Source organism: Oryctolagus cuniculus, chromosome 13 (genome assembly GCF_051225735.1).
Source record: "Oryctolagus cuniculus isolate XC-2025 breed Fujian yellow rabbit chromosome 13, ASM5122573v1, whole genome shotgun sequence".
NCBI classification, from domain to species: domain Eukaryota; kingdom Metazoa; phylum Chordata; class Mammalia; order Lagomorpha; family Leporidae; genus Oryctolagus; species Oryctolagus cuniculus.
Genome location: NC_142879.1, coordinates 48,138,205 through 48,153,135, shown reverse-complemented (window position 1 = coordinate 48,153,135; position 14,931 = coordinate 48,138,205). Strand labels below are relative to the sequence as shown.

Genomic DNA, 14,931 nt, shown 5'->3' with positions numbered 1-14,931 from the left:
ATACAATTTCCAGTTCCCATTAACTTGTTTCATTAGCTAGCTGGTTGGGGCTGTTGTGTTAAGATAGTACATCTCTTAGTTCTCCCACTGTCTTTAAGTCCTGAGTCTGAGCCATGGTTTCTCTTTCTCCTCATGGCATTCTGTGCTGTTTTTGTTGGACCACCTGGGACAGACAGGGATTTATTTAAGTAACCCAGGAGCACTTCTGTACATGCAACTGATACTGATTGGGAAAATCTCTGGTAGTTGTGGAATAATAAATTATTCTTAATAATCATGTAGTAGAAGAAATAAGAATTGTGAATTGTTAAAATCACACCACTTACAAGTTCACTAACTCCCTTTATCTGCTGTGAACCCACACTTCTGGCTACAGCAGTGACTTTAATACCTGTTTCAAAAGAGGCTTTAATATTTGAGTGCCTCCTCTCCTTCATACTCCCTGTCTTACTTGAATAGGTGCATGTGGTCTTCATTCAGAACAGAAAGGCCTAAACCACCATTTCTAATCACCATTCTCCATAGAGCAACGGAAATTGGAATAGAAGGGAAGAGAAGAATAAGGGGTAGGAAAAGGGAGTGGCTCCATGCCATTAAACAAAATTGATTAATTGATGTGAAAGGCAGACAGAGATATCTTCCATTCCTTAGTTCACTCCCCAAATGGCCACAACAACCGGGGCTGGGCCAAGCCAAAGCAAAGAATTAGGAATTCTGTTTGGGTCTCCCACATGGGTGGCAAGGGCCCAACTACGTAGGCCATCTTCTGCTTTCCCAGGCACATTAGCAAAAGACTGCATCAGAACTAGGGCAGTTGGGACTCCAACTGGCGCTTGATATTGGACGTTAGCATTACAAGCAGCGGCTTAACCTGCTGTACCAATTCTAGCCCATTTTTAGCTTTAAGTGGCACAACACTGGATTGTGGATCAACCAGATGTATTTCCAATGATTTTATCTACCCATGATCCTAATCAAGTGGTAGGATCTTCATGGCTGATACCATTTGTTTCAACTTTTTCAGAACTTTGACTAAAACCATATCCATAGTGCTTTCTAGCCAAGGCCATGAGATCTTCACCTCTAACCAACTCAAGTCTACACAGGGGCACCCTTTTTTGGGGAGTACACCTCAATCCAGAGTATCTACAGTACCATTACTAAGATAAAGTCTCTTAAATTTTCAGTTCAACATAAGAGCTAAGGGACTTTTCCAAAGTGGCAGGGCTGGCCAAAAAAATTTACCTAGATTTCATTGGGTTAATTTTTCATTCTCCATTAGGTTATTTCATCAGCACTCTAAGGGCTTTCCAAGGCATCAAGATCCTCAATAGCAGTCAAGGCATCAAACTTCATTTCTTACAAGAATGTGTATATCTCTGGGATATCTACCTGAAACAGTAAAAACTGCCAGTACCCATTTCAAAATGAGCAAATCTTTTTTTTTATTTTATTCTAATTTATGAATAGATTTTAGGTTGGTATGAAAGACTATATTAGAGGATGAGATATAAGGCAGCCCAGCTGATTCTGTATTTCCTTTTTTTTTTTTTTTTTAAGATTTATTTATTTTCCTTGAAAGAGTTACACAGAGGCAGAGAGAGAGAGAGAGGTCTTTCATCAGCTGGTTCACTCCCCAGCTGGCCACAATGGTCGGAGCTGCACCAAACCAAAGCCAGGAGCCAGGAGCTTCTTCCAGGTCTCCCGCATGGGTGCAGGGGCCCAAGGACTTGGGCCATCTTCTACTGCTTTCCCAGGCCATAGCAGAGAGCTGGATTGGAAGTGGAGCAGCCAGGACATGCACTAGCACCCATATGGGATGCTGGCACTGCAGGTGGCGGCTTTACGTGCTACGCCACAGCACCAGCCCCTCTGTATTTTCTTAAGAAGTGTTATACAACCTGTCCTGATATCTCCCAAGTAAATCAGCCATTATTGTAATAACTGGCCTAGCTTATACTGATGAATCCCTTTTCTTTCATGTATTTTATAGGTGTGTATCTCTACTTGTCTGGAAAGGATTAAAACCAAATGTCTACCCAAGGTGATCTTGGTACTGGTTTTTTATAGTGATATAGACTTGAGGTTGGCAAGGACGTCCCCCAAACTGGAAGAGATTTAGCAACAACAAAGACACCTTTACAGTGGCTATCTTTCATCCTATCCCCTGGTATTGAGGGCCATTCTTCATTCTCATTAATAACCAATACAGGAAAGGTACATTCACTTCCTAATTGCCTATGTAACTTGGTCAGCATGTTCACTGCAGATACACCCATAGACTTCTCTCAAGGCCCTCATCCTTCTTTCAGAAAGTCATGTCTTTGTCAGAATTCTTCCTCTGTTACTGAACTGTCCAGAATTATGAAGAGTTAGAGATTTTATCCTATTGACAAGCTAATTAGTTAGCCTGCCCTATCTCACAGATGTTAACAGAAGATACAGGACGCCCAGGTCAGAGATAAAGGACAGTGTATTACAGCAGTAGAAGTCACACAACATTTTTCCTCTGGTTCTCTGAGTCTACATTCCACAAGGTAGTGAGAAGAGGGCCACTTGACCCCTATATAACCAGTGAGTTGTGTTACAGAAGAGGAACCCAGATACTTTACAACATTCACTTATAAAGTTGCCTGCAACTTTCTGGCACAGAGAGAAGGTTGATAAAGTCTCAGCACTACTGAGAGTAATGGTTGTTTTGAAATTTGGAAAGATTCTATAGCCTTTTATTAGAAAGGGCCTCATTCAAGATGAACCATTTTGCAATGAACTGCATCAGTAGGCTTACATACAGTTTGTATCACAGGAGCCTAAAGTTGGTGCTGAGAAGTCAAATAGCTCTTTCTTAACAGTGTTATGGGTGAATAACTTTTTAGTTTACCAAATAATTTTTAGAAATGTAACCAAGGTGTCAGGACCTTGCACTATGTGAGGCAGTAGCCCATCCTGTGTATTTGAATGTCTTGAATGAATGCATTCAGTGACTCTCAAAGGAGGAAGTCTTCAGTGTACTGTCATTCATGTCCTCCTGGTGAAAGTAAGGTGCAGTTAAAATCCAGTCCTCACTGGCTTGAGGCTGTCAAGGATCCCCATAATAGTGGAGTGAAAATGCATTGGATCTCTTTGGAATTGAAGGCAAACCACAAAAGAGAGACTTTTGCCATTGAACAAAATTCACCAACTCCATAGCTGCAAAAATATTTGGCAGTTATCAATTAGATAAAGGTAATTTCAGTAATATGGGGCCCTAATGAGGTCTGTAGCACTAAGGTTGACATAATCCACTGTGAGGCACCATTTTTCCCAAGTACGAGAGCAGGTCAAAGGGGCAAGCAGTGGGGAAAATCTTTAATTTTTAATGTAGTGGCTTTCTATCTTTAAAAGGCCCTGTTTTAATTGACACTGAGCCACATTAACTATTTTAATAGGGAAGGTAGATCCATAGGGTCCACTTTATCAAGACAGTTTGTCAGTGCCAATGCCAAGGACTTTTTAAAATATTTTAAAATTTATTTGAAAGGCAGAGACACAAAAAGTGAGAGAAAGAAATCCCCTATTTGCTGGTTCACTCCCCAGATGCCTGCAACAGCCAGAACTAGGCTAGACTGATCCCAGGAGCCAAGAATTCAATACAGTTTTCTACATGTGTGTCAGGACTCAATTACTTAAACCATCATCTTCTGCCTTCCAGGATGAGCAATAGCAGGAAACTGGAATCAGGAGCAAAGCCTAGTACTCAAACCAAGACCTTCCAGTATGTGATATGGGCATCCCAAGTGGCACCTTAAACACTGCATCAAACACTTGTACCCTAAAGACAATTTTAATTTATTACTCATTGAGTCAGAGTCCACGACCTGCATGGCATATTTTAAGACAATGGATAATATGACTTTGGGTAATTTAGATAAGACAGTAGCTACTAGGGTTAAGGCAAGGGATGCCTATTTGGCCTCTGTTATGTTCAAGAACTCCCCATAGATTATAGTGTTATGTATTGTTTCCATTTATCAACATTTCCAGTATAAATTCAGAGGATCAAATTTTGCCAATCTCTGTATTTCAGCAGATGTTTAAACTCCAGAGTTACAGAGACACAAAAACCAACCTCTGCCCTTTTGTCTATTTTATATGAACCTTTTAGTGTTGGATTACCAATTAAGCCAAACTGTGGACTTCTATTTAGTTTTTATTTATTTCCTCCCTGTTGTAAACTGGATTGTATTCCCAAAGATTGATATGTTGAAACTCTAATAGTTGATGTGACTGCTTTTAGAGATAGTGCCCTTAAGGAGGTAAAGAAGGTTAAGTTAATGAAATCATAAAAGGCCCTAAAGTGAGAGTATTGTCATCTTTATAAGAGGAGGAAAAGAGGAGACCAGAGATTCCTCCAGCTAACCAACACATACGTATACACACAGACACATTCACATACATGTCCTCCCTCCTTTCCTCCTTCCCTCCTTCCCTCCTTCCCTCCTTCCCTCCCTCCCTCCCTCCCTCCCTCCCTCTCTCTCACTCACACACACACACACACACACACACACACACACACACAGAGAAGGCCTTGCATGTAAGGCCATGCAAGAAGGAAGCTACCTGAAACAAGCAAGAAAAAGGGGCCTCAAAGAAGTTTTTTGTCTTAAGAGTAGAAAGACATTCGAAATGACTCATAGTAATTAAAACTACTATTTTTAAAAAATACCATTTGTTTACATTTATATTTGCCAAAGGCACTTAATTTTTAATTGGAAAGGAAAATCATATTAGGTGAAAGCTAATTCTAAAATAGGAAGTGTATGCAGAACATGGAACTGGAGGGTAGCAGATAATTTAACTGGATGGTGCTATGCAATATTTTTGGGGAGTAATTTACAAACTCAGCTGAATCTACTAAAAATAATTGAATTGGGATGGATATTGGATGTAGCAGTTAAGACACTGCATGGGATGCCCGCATCCCAGACCACAGTGCCTTGAATTCAAGCCTTGACTCTACTTTAGATTACAACTTCCTGCTAATGCACACTGTGAGAGGAAGCAGGTGATGGCCAAAATACTTGGGTCCCTGCCACCTATGTGAGAGACCTAGACTGGGTTCTTGGCTGCTGGCTTCAGCATTGTCCAGTTCCTGTTGTTGTAGGTATTTGAGGAGTGAACCAACAGGTAGATGATATCTCTCTCTGTCTCTGCCATTCAAATAATGTTTTTAAAGATTTATTCTATTTATTTGAAAGGCAGTCTCAGATCTTCTATCCGCTGGTTTACTCCCCAAATGGCCACTACAGCCAAAGCTGGCCAGATTGAAGCCAGGAGTTTCTTCCAGGTATCCCATGTGGGCCATGTACTTGGGCCAGCCTCCACCACTTTCCCAGGTGCATTAGCAGGAAGCTGGATTGGAAGTGGAGCAGCTAGGACTCAAACCAACACCCATATGGGATGCTGGTGTCACAGGCAGCAGCTTTACCTGTTACACCACAACCCCAGTCCCAAATAAATTTTTTTAAATTGTGAAATCAAAAGTTTTAACTTCTGTAAATTATATAAATAAGAATCATTAATGGGTCATTTCTATAGAAATATTACTCATTAGGGAGTTTCAGTATCTATTTATTAGAAATGAACTTTTTTAAAAAAGATTTACTTATTTACTGGAAACTCAGTGTTACAGAGAGAAGGAGAGACAGAGAGATCTTCCATCTGCAGATTCATTCCTCAAATGGCCACAACAACTGGGGTGGGGCCAGGCCAAAGCCAGGAGAGATCTCCCACGTGGGCTGCAGAGGCCTATGTATTTGGGCCATCCTCCGCTGCTTTCCCAGGCCATTCGCAGGGAGCTGAATCAGAAGTGGTGCAGATGGGACTCGAACCAGAGCCTATATGGGATGCCAGCATGATAATTTAACTGTTATACCACAAAACCAGCCCCAGAAATGAACTTTTTTTTTAAAGATTGATGTATTTATTTGACAAGTCAGAGTTACAGAGAGGGAAGAAAGAGAGAGGAAAATCTTCCATCCACCTGTGTACCCCACTAATGGTTGCAATGGCTGGGGCTGGGCAAGGCCAAGGCCAGGAGCTGCATCCAGGTTCCCATATGGGTGGCAGGGGCCAAGTACTTGGGCCATCCTCTGCTGCTTTCCCAGGTGTATTAGCAAGGAGCTGGATTAAAAGTGGAGCAGCCGGTGAGTGAAATAAGCCAGTCCCAAAGGGACAAATATCATATGTTCTCCCTGATTGGTGACAACTAACTGAGCACCTAAAGGAAACCTGTTGAAGTGAAATGGACACTATGAGAACAATGACTTGATCAGCCCTTATCCTGACTGTCTAGGAACAACTTACTATTTTGTTCCTTTTAGTATTTTTTTTGTTCTACTTAATACCATTGGTTGAACTCTTCAATTAACACACAATTATTCTTAGGCATTTAAAATTAACTGAAAAGTGATCCCTGTTAAATATAAGAGTGGGAATAAGAGAGGCAGGAGATGTACAGTTCGGCACATGCTCACTCAGAGTTACCCCTAACAGTAGAGTTAGAAACGTGCCAGGGGATTCCAATTCAATCCCATCAAGGTGGCATGTACCAGTGCCATCTTACTTGTTAAAGTGATCAGTTTAAGTTCATAATTGATCAAAAGATAGGATTGAGTGTCAAATGGATTACATAAATAAGACCAGTGTTTGCGAATAATAATTGATAGGATTAAAAAGGAGAAAATGATCTTACATGGGAAGCAGGATACACAGCAGGCTTATAGAATGGCAAATGCCCTAAAGCAGCACTCTGGCCTCAGAATCAGCCCTCAAGGCATTCAGATCTGGCTAAAAAGCCCATGAGAGTATTTCAGGCATGGAAAGCCAAGACACTGTGGCAAAACAACAACAACAACAACAAACCTAAATTAAAGATCTCTGCGAGTGAGATCCCAGCAGAAAGAACAGGCCATCAAAAAAGGAGGTACCTTTCTCTGCAAGGAGGGGAGACCTCCTACTTTGACTATGGCCTTGTCTAAATAAGATTGGAGTTTGTAAATTCAAGAGGCTTCGATAGCCTTGGCAGTTTATGACAAGAGCCTTAGGCGATTACTGACATCATAAATAAGTATGTCAGTTGTTAAATCAACAACAGGAGTCACTGTGCACCTACTCCCCATGTAGGATCTCTGTCTTTAATGTGTTGTACTATGTGAATTAAGGTAAAACTGCTACTCAAACAGTACCCTAGGGGCTGGTGCTGTGGCTCACTTGGTTAATCCTCTGCCTGCAGTGCCGGCATCCCATATGGGTGCCGGGTTCTAGTCCCAGTTGCTCCTATTCCAGTCCAGCTCTCTGCCGTGGCCTGGGAGGGCAGTGGAAGATGGCCCAGGTGTTTGGGCCCCTGCACCCTCGTGGGAGACCAGGAAAAAGCACCTGGCTCCTGGCTTTGGATCGGCGCAGCACCAGCCATAGCGGCCATTCGGGGAGTGAACCAACAGAAGGAAGAACTTTCTCTCTGTCTCTCTCTCTTTCTCTCACTGTCCATAACTCTGCCTGTCAAAAACAACAACAACAAAGAAAAACAAAAACAACAACAAAAAAACCAGTACTCAATACTTTGTGTGTCTGTGTGGGTGCTGTCAATCTTTACTTAGTGTATACTAAGTTGGTCTTCTGTATATAAAGATAATTGAAAATGAGTCTTGATGAAGAATGGGATGGGAGAGGGAGATGGGATGGTTGCAGGTGAGAGGGAGGTTAAGGGGGGAAAAGCTGCTATAATTCAAAAGTTGTACTTTGGAAATTTCTTAAATAAAAGTTGGAAAAAAAAAAAGAAAATGTGGTATATATACACCATGGCAAACTACCTAGCCATAAAGAAGAATGAGCTGGTGCTGAGGCTCACTAGGCTAATCCTCCGCCTTGCGGCGCCGGCACACTGGGTTCTAGTCCCGGTCGGGGCGCCGGATTCTGTCCCGGTTGCCCCTCTTCCAGGCCAGCTCTCTGCTGTGGCCAGGGAGTGCAATGGAGGATGGCCCAAGTGCTTGGGCCCTGCACCCCATGGGAGACCAGGATAAGTACCTGGCTCCTGCCATCGGATCAGTGCAGTGCACCGGCCGCAGCAGCCATTGGAGGGTGAACCAACAGCAAAAGGAAGACCTTTCTCTCTGTCTCTCTCTCTCACTGTCCACTCTGCCTGTCAAAAAAAAAAAAAAAAAAAAAAAAAAAAAGAAGAAGAAGAAGAATGAAATTCTGCATTTTGCAACAAAATGGATACAACTGGAGACCATTATGCTTAGTGAAATAAGGCAGTCCCCAAAAAGACCATTATCATATATTTTCTCTTATGTGTGTGAGTTACTCTAGAATACCAAAAAATGTGTAGGAATGAAATGGATATCTTGTTTGTTGCCTTAGCTGTTGTTTATACTACTATGGAACTATGGTCTTTCTACTTTTTACTTGTTGAATATTATGGTTAGTGGTGGATTAAGCCTGTTATTATAGAGTGCAATTAAATTATGTTTCTGCAAAAATTAAAAAATAGGGAAAAAGGAATTAGGGAAGGGAAAGATGGAGGGTGGGAAGTATGATTATCTTCTTAGAATTGTACTTGAAAAAGACATGAAATCTGTTATGTTTATATTAATAAAATATTTTTGAAAAAAAGTGGAGCAGCTGGGACTCAAACCAGCACCCATATGGGATGCTGGCACTTCAGGCTGGGGCTTTAACCTGCTGTGCCACAGTGTCAGCCCCTAGACACGCCTCCCCAAACCCCACCCCACCCTCCATCCCTGGGCTCAAGAATATTGAGACAATCAAAGGGGGCTGGTTCTGACCCAGCTCTCTGGTATGGCCTGGGAAAGCAGTAGAAGATAGCTACTTGGGCCCCTGCATCTGGGTAGGAGACACAGAAGAATCTCTTGGCTTCGGATCTGCCCAGCTCCAGCCGTTACAGCCATTTGGGAAGTGAACCAGCAGATGGAATATCTCTCTCTCTCTGCCTCTGCCTCTCTGTAACTCTGTCTTTCAAATAAATAAATAAATAAATCTTAAAAAAAAAAAAGACTATCAAAGGTACATAATCTTTGAACATAGTGAATTTTATGACAAAAAGACAAAAATCCATCCGAAATACACATTATTTGGGACTACAATTTAAATTTCCATATGAATCAATTCTTACATTTGTAATATGTTTTGGAGTCATTACATAAAAATATAGAATAATTTGAAATCTTTTTATTTTGTATTTACTGTGGAGATTTATTCCCAGAGGAGGCTTTTCTGATGCAAAATTGGAGTGCTTCCGTAGTCATAACAGCTGTCTCCACACCATGTGGTGTCTTCCATTACTTTACTGTAGAGATGAATTTTTGGCTCAGTGTTTCAGTAATATTGGACACACATGGTTTTAAGTGACAAAGCAGTATGCCTTTGCATTCATTTGACTTTCACAGCTACAGTTGGCCCCAGATTAGAACAAGGAGAATACATTCACACCATGGCCACCCTCATGGCTGCTGTAGTAGCTAGATCACAGTAGGCTCTGTTGCTTCTAAAGACACAACTATTGCTGAGGAATTACACATTCGCCAAAGTGCCTCACCGCTGTAGGAGGGAGAATAATGAATTGCTGAAAAGATTCTCTCAGATTTCCTAATTATCAATCCTTGTTTAACATTAATAATAAAAACCATGGCCATGAAATTACTGCAAGACTAAAAGGAAAGATTGTCATAGCAGTGGGTGATTTTTCAAGATGTCATTCCAAATATTTTATTTGCAATTTTTCTTTACGAAAATAAGTATTATGCATTTATACTCATTAATAAGGAATTAAAATCAAAATTTTTCTAATGCCCATTGTTCATTATGTGCAAGCTATTTGAAAAGCCAATCAATTAAAATATAAATTATTTTGAGGAACTAGTTTATTATGGGAAACAATGATTTCTATTTTTGACATTTTAAACAATTTTGTTTCCTTCAAAAATGTTAAAATGAATCCAGAAATTAGATGGTTTGATTTAGTGTGAAATTGCAATAATCTAGTGTATGGTTTGAGTACTGTATCAGTGTGTATCTTTATTCAGTTTCAGTGTCATACTCTTCATGATATCATTTTTGTCCTGTTAACTTATATTTAAATTCTTCTTAAAGCTTAACTCTTTTCCATCTCTGAAACCAATTGGTATACTTACTTAAAGTTTCAGCTTGTAACAAAAATATTATTTCCTTGAAAATCCAATTATGTTACTCTAAATAGTGCCTGAATAATACTTTTTCTCTTAAATAAAGCAAAAAGAAAAACCTGCTGTATAAATTTTTAAATCATCTGATACGGAGAATTAGATTTATGATATTCATTAAATATCAAAGAAATTCCAAGCAGACCCAGTGTAGGATACCTTTTTATATAAGTGAATTTATGCATGTATTGTAGGGGCTGTACTGATGAATATGTTTGAGGCTTTCAGCTCTTAGTGGATACAAAATAGAATGATTGATAAAATCCTCCCTACTATTGGCTATTATTTACTGACTCTTAAGTGGCAGGTTGTATTTATGCCAATTTATCTGCTTCAGGGAACATTCTTGATAGCAGAACAAAGTGAATAAAAGTAGTTTGCTTTGCAAATGAATGCAAATGGGAGAGCCTTTCGGAAAGCCCTTTAACAGGGGCAGTGCACTTTGATTATGAGTGAAGCTGCCATTTGGACATGGTGAAAAGAGCACGCTGGAACCATTGATTGGGGGAGACAGTAAAAAGTCAGGAAGGGCCCCGTTAAGCTTGCAGTGAGGCAGGCGGATGTCAGTGTGGTTAGAGCACAGTGGGAGAATGACAGGGAGGATTAGTGTCAGGGAGAAGCTGTGCTGTAGCTGTGGAGATAGTCCCTGGGGTCACTCACCTCTGACTGCTGTTCTGTGCTGATGGTTCTGTAATGCAAACTGCCTGATGTATGACTGTTCATGATCGGAAATGGTGATGAGAAAAGGTATTTGCCTCAAAGATTTCCTTTTCTTTCTTTTTCTTTCTCTGTCTCTGTCTCTCTCCCTTTCTCTCCCTGCCTCCCTCCCTCTCATTAAAGGAAAATAAGGTAGGCTTTCTCAATTTCTCTGCTGGCTACTAGAGTATTGTTTAATACCAGAGTGGTTACTGGCTCTGGTTGAGGATAGCTTAGTGCTACAATACAATGTAAAATAACTAACTTGGTTGTTATTTGATCATTTCTTTTTCTTAGTTTTGGGTTTGACCACTGTGACAGATAAAATGTAGAAAGCCTGTTTGCTGTTAGAATTTTTGTTTTGTGGATAATAATCTTTAAGGTGTTTTATTATTCAGTCTAATAATTTGGTCAACTTTTAGAAGCCACTTATCTTCCCCAGATTGAAATGTTACTATGTATGGATTGATGGTTTAAGTGTGGGGCACAAGAGTTCCTAATTTTCTTTCTAGTTCCAAATTTTATAAAGTGCTAGCATTTGAAAAATTAAACTTCTTGAAAATGTTATTTTTTAAGTTAAATATTGTTACGTAGAATGAACCAAAAACCATCTTTGTCTCAGTTCTGATTCTAAATCAGCATTTTCTTTGTTCACATTTTCATTTATACTTGTAAGGATTTGATTTTGTTTGTTTTCGTTAAAGGATAACTGAAAAACAAACTTCAAGCCTTTTAGTACTAACCTATGTGAGGCATTTGTGAGCAACATTGCATTTCATAGGCTTTGAGAATGATGTCTCACTTTAATGCAAAACTGAAATGTCTTGTTTTTTAATGTCTTCAAAATCCTGCTTTTGTCGTATTTCTTTTTTGGTATACATCGGGAAATCTTAAAAGGATGCTGGAGCTTTGCATTTAATATTCAACTCAAACTGTTGCATATAATATATATTTTATTATTATACATTTTAGATACACTTTATTTTTTTAATGCAGAAAACACATTGCCAGTAATTTGTTTTACAGGTTTGTTAAATGTTTTAACAACCTTTTTCCCAATTACCTCTTTATTTTCTTTAATGTTTTGTAGGCACCCGAATGGACAGAAGAGGACCTTAGCCAGCTGACAAGAAGTATGGTTAAGTTCCCAGGAGGAACCCCAGGTCGATGGGAAAAGATTGCCCACGAATTGGGTCGATCTGTAACAGATGTGAGTTCACTCAGATTTGCATTGTGTGGAGAGTGACACAACAGAGTAACCCAACTATGTATGCATAGAAGGCAGACATAGATGGGTCCAACATTATCTTTGGAGAAAAGCTACAATCCTTTTAGGACTTGGGAGTGAACCATTAATGAAATAAGCAAGAAGCAGATGTGAACCAGTCCCCAGGTTCACCATTAACAGCTGTGGGAGGAATTTTAGTATTTAGAGACTCAAGCTACTGTAACCTAATCACATAAAAACAAGGCCAGTTTTTGTGTTTATAGTGACTCCTTTAATTGTGGAACAGATAGATCTCAAACTGATCATAATTAGAGAGGTTATATGTCAACTGGGTCTTTTTAGCCCTGAAGTACAGATTGCTATTACATTTAGACAGGTGGTTTGGATTAATTAAAACAATATTCCTGTCATACAAACAAAATGTTTGCCTTTTTCTTTCAGATGATACTAAACATTCATTTTGACAGATTTTTTAACAAGAAGAATATGTAGATACGTAATATATACACATATAGATCTTATAGATACAAATATTCCTATATTTATGTTAGCCATAACTAACATTTAAAATACAAAGTATTTACCTGGAAAGGGTTTGACCTAACACTTAGGATGCTTTTTCAGGAAATTTAAAGAATCTTCTTAAAAACACCTAGCACAGTGCCTGATATGAACTAAATATACAGTAAATGTTTGATTGAAATAGAGAAAAAATCCTTATTTTTATTATCAATAATTTCACAAAGGTTAGTAAATATTCTTTACTAAGTTTACTTTAAATAAATCTTACCGATCTAAAAGTACATAAGAGGCTACTGAAAGCCAAGATTTAAATGCTCCCTTCAATTCTGTAAGTATGCCATTAGGGTTTTTAGGTAATAATTTTTTAAAACCCTACAAAATGAATACTAAACACAGCTTTCATAAAAAAGCTTTGTTGTAACTGCTATTTTCTATGGACTTCCACTTTTTAAAGACAAACTTACAAAAATATTACTGTTAAATTTTTTTTTTAGATTAGGCTTTCTTGGAGAATTTTAAGCTATATATATGAATACTGTTATTTCTATATAGTTATTTTATTTGAATTTTTATAATAAGCTTTGCATTATTTTTACTCAGAGTTAAAGTCTAATTATGGGGGCAATAGCAGTTGGATCTTGTGACAAACTTCTCTGCTATGATTCGTGAGGAGTGTGTTGCTGGGCGTACATTTTATAATCTTGCTTTCTAAGATTGTGAAAGATAAGCTAGTACACTTCTCTATAAGGACTTGACCAAGTTAGAAACATTTCATGGTTATTGATATTTTAATTTAAATACTATGACCCTCTAATTATACAGCAGCTATTAAAAATGATTAACAATAATTACTAAGGTAATTTTTAGAAAGTTACAAAACATTGCTTTAAAAGGCCTCAAATTTTTAGTTCAGTTACTCCTTTGAAGACAGTACCACCTCTGACTAACTTTTTAAATAATATTTCTTTGAGGCTCTGTAGTGCTAAAGGCAAACAGGGAACTGAGTAGAGCAACATTTTTAATTAATTTGCTGTTATAAACAGATAAAATCTGGTTTATATTTTTATCTAGGAGAGAGGTGAAAGTTTACAAACTGCTAAGAACATAAGTTATGTAACCAACAGTCTCATAGATTTGGATATCTGTAATTAATTTACAAGAATAATTTTGGTGCAGCCATGGGCATTATTTTAAATCTTTTGTGAACTCATCCCATGTATTTCAGTTTTTTCTCCAGATTTACCCAAAGGACACTGATTTTATGGCTGCAACAGATATTTTTTTCTTTTATCATGGAAGTAGAAAACTTGGCTTTTTAAGTTGTTCTTTCATTTTGTTTTTACCTTGGAAATAAATTTTTAATAAACTTGAATTTTGTGGCAGCAAAAAAAATGCCATTGTAACCCTTTCCTCTTTGTCAGTATATGTATATATATATGTGTGTATATGTGTATTATATATATATGTAACACATATATATGTAACACTCATATATATAATACACAGAGAGAGAGAGAGACAAACTCTCCGTTTTCATTCTGTGAGCAGCATCTCCAAAGCTGGGCATGTATTTCAGTAACTACACACACATGTGCAGGAAGTTACTCTGACTAAAAGAGAGTAGATGTCTGAAGATTCAGGTAACTTGAGTTAGTAACTCGGAGGAGTGACCTGTGAATCGCTGTGGGGCAAATAAAATGGGTTCAGCAAGTGCAGTTCCTTCACTAGAAAGTTCAGTGAAAGTTAAGCACACCTTCAAACATCATTTATGCTTCTTCTTGACTTATGGTGCTAATTAGATTTGTTTTCATTAAGTATGTGATTCTGAAAAAGAAGTCAGCTTCAGTTGGCTGTCAGAAGAACCTCTGCACACTGACCTGATCGTCTGACCAGTTCTCTCCGCACAGCTGTTCTTTGACCCGATTTCCTTTCTGAATTTGTAGCTTCAGGCTTAGTTCTCTTTCTTTCTAGAAACAATTGACCTTTTGGGGGAAAAGGTGAGAGTGTGCCAGTGGTAGGATCCATATGGTTCTTCATTTGGATTGACACTTTACAGTAAAAAACAAAAAACAAAACAAAAAAACCATATTTTATGCCTCGATTAGGAAAGGAATTAAGGATGTTAACTGTCATAATTAGCAGAACTAGATTGCTAAATTCTACTCTGGATAGATATGAGCAGTATTTTTAGCTTTAAAAAATTGATGCAAATTACATTTTAAATCAGATACACCTAAAACTGTAAAA

The 14,931-nt window shown here is 38.5% G+C and overlaps 1 protein-coding gene across 3 annotated transcripts in view; it reads left to right on the top strand.

The window, feature by feature from the left end:
• The window catches only part of DNAJC1 (DnaJ heat shock protein family (Hsp40) member C1), a 197,398-nt gene that overhangs the window by 161,541 nt on the left and 20,926 nt on the right, over positions 1-14,931 (top strand). For all 3 annotated transcript variants that reach the window (XM_002717400.6, XM_089311558.1, XM_089311557.1), the window contains one exon: positions 12,025-12,144. In XM_002717400.6, coding sequence (XP_002717446.2) covers positions 12,025-12,144 — 120 coding nt within the window. The remainder of the gene's footprint in view (positions 1-12,024; positions 12,145-14,931) is intronic.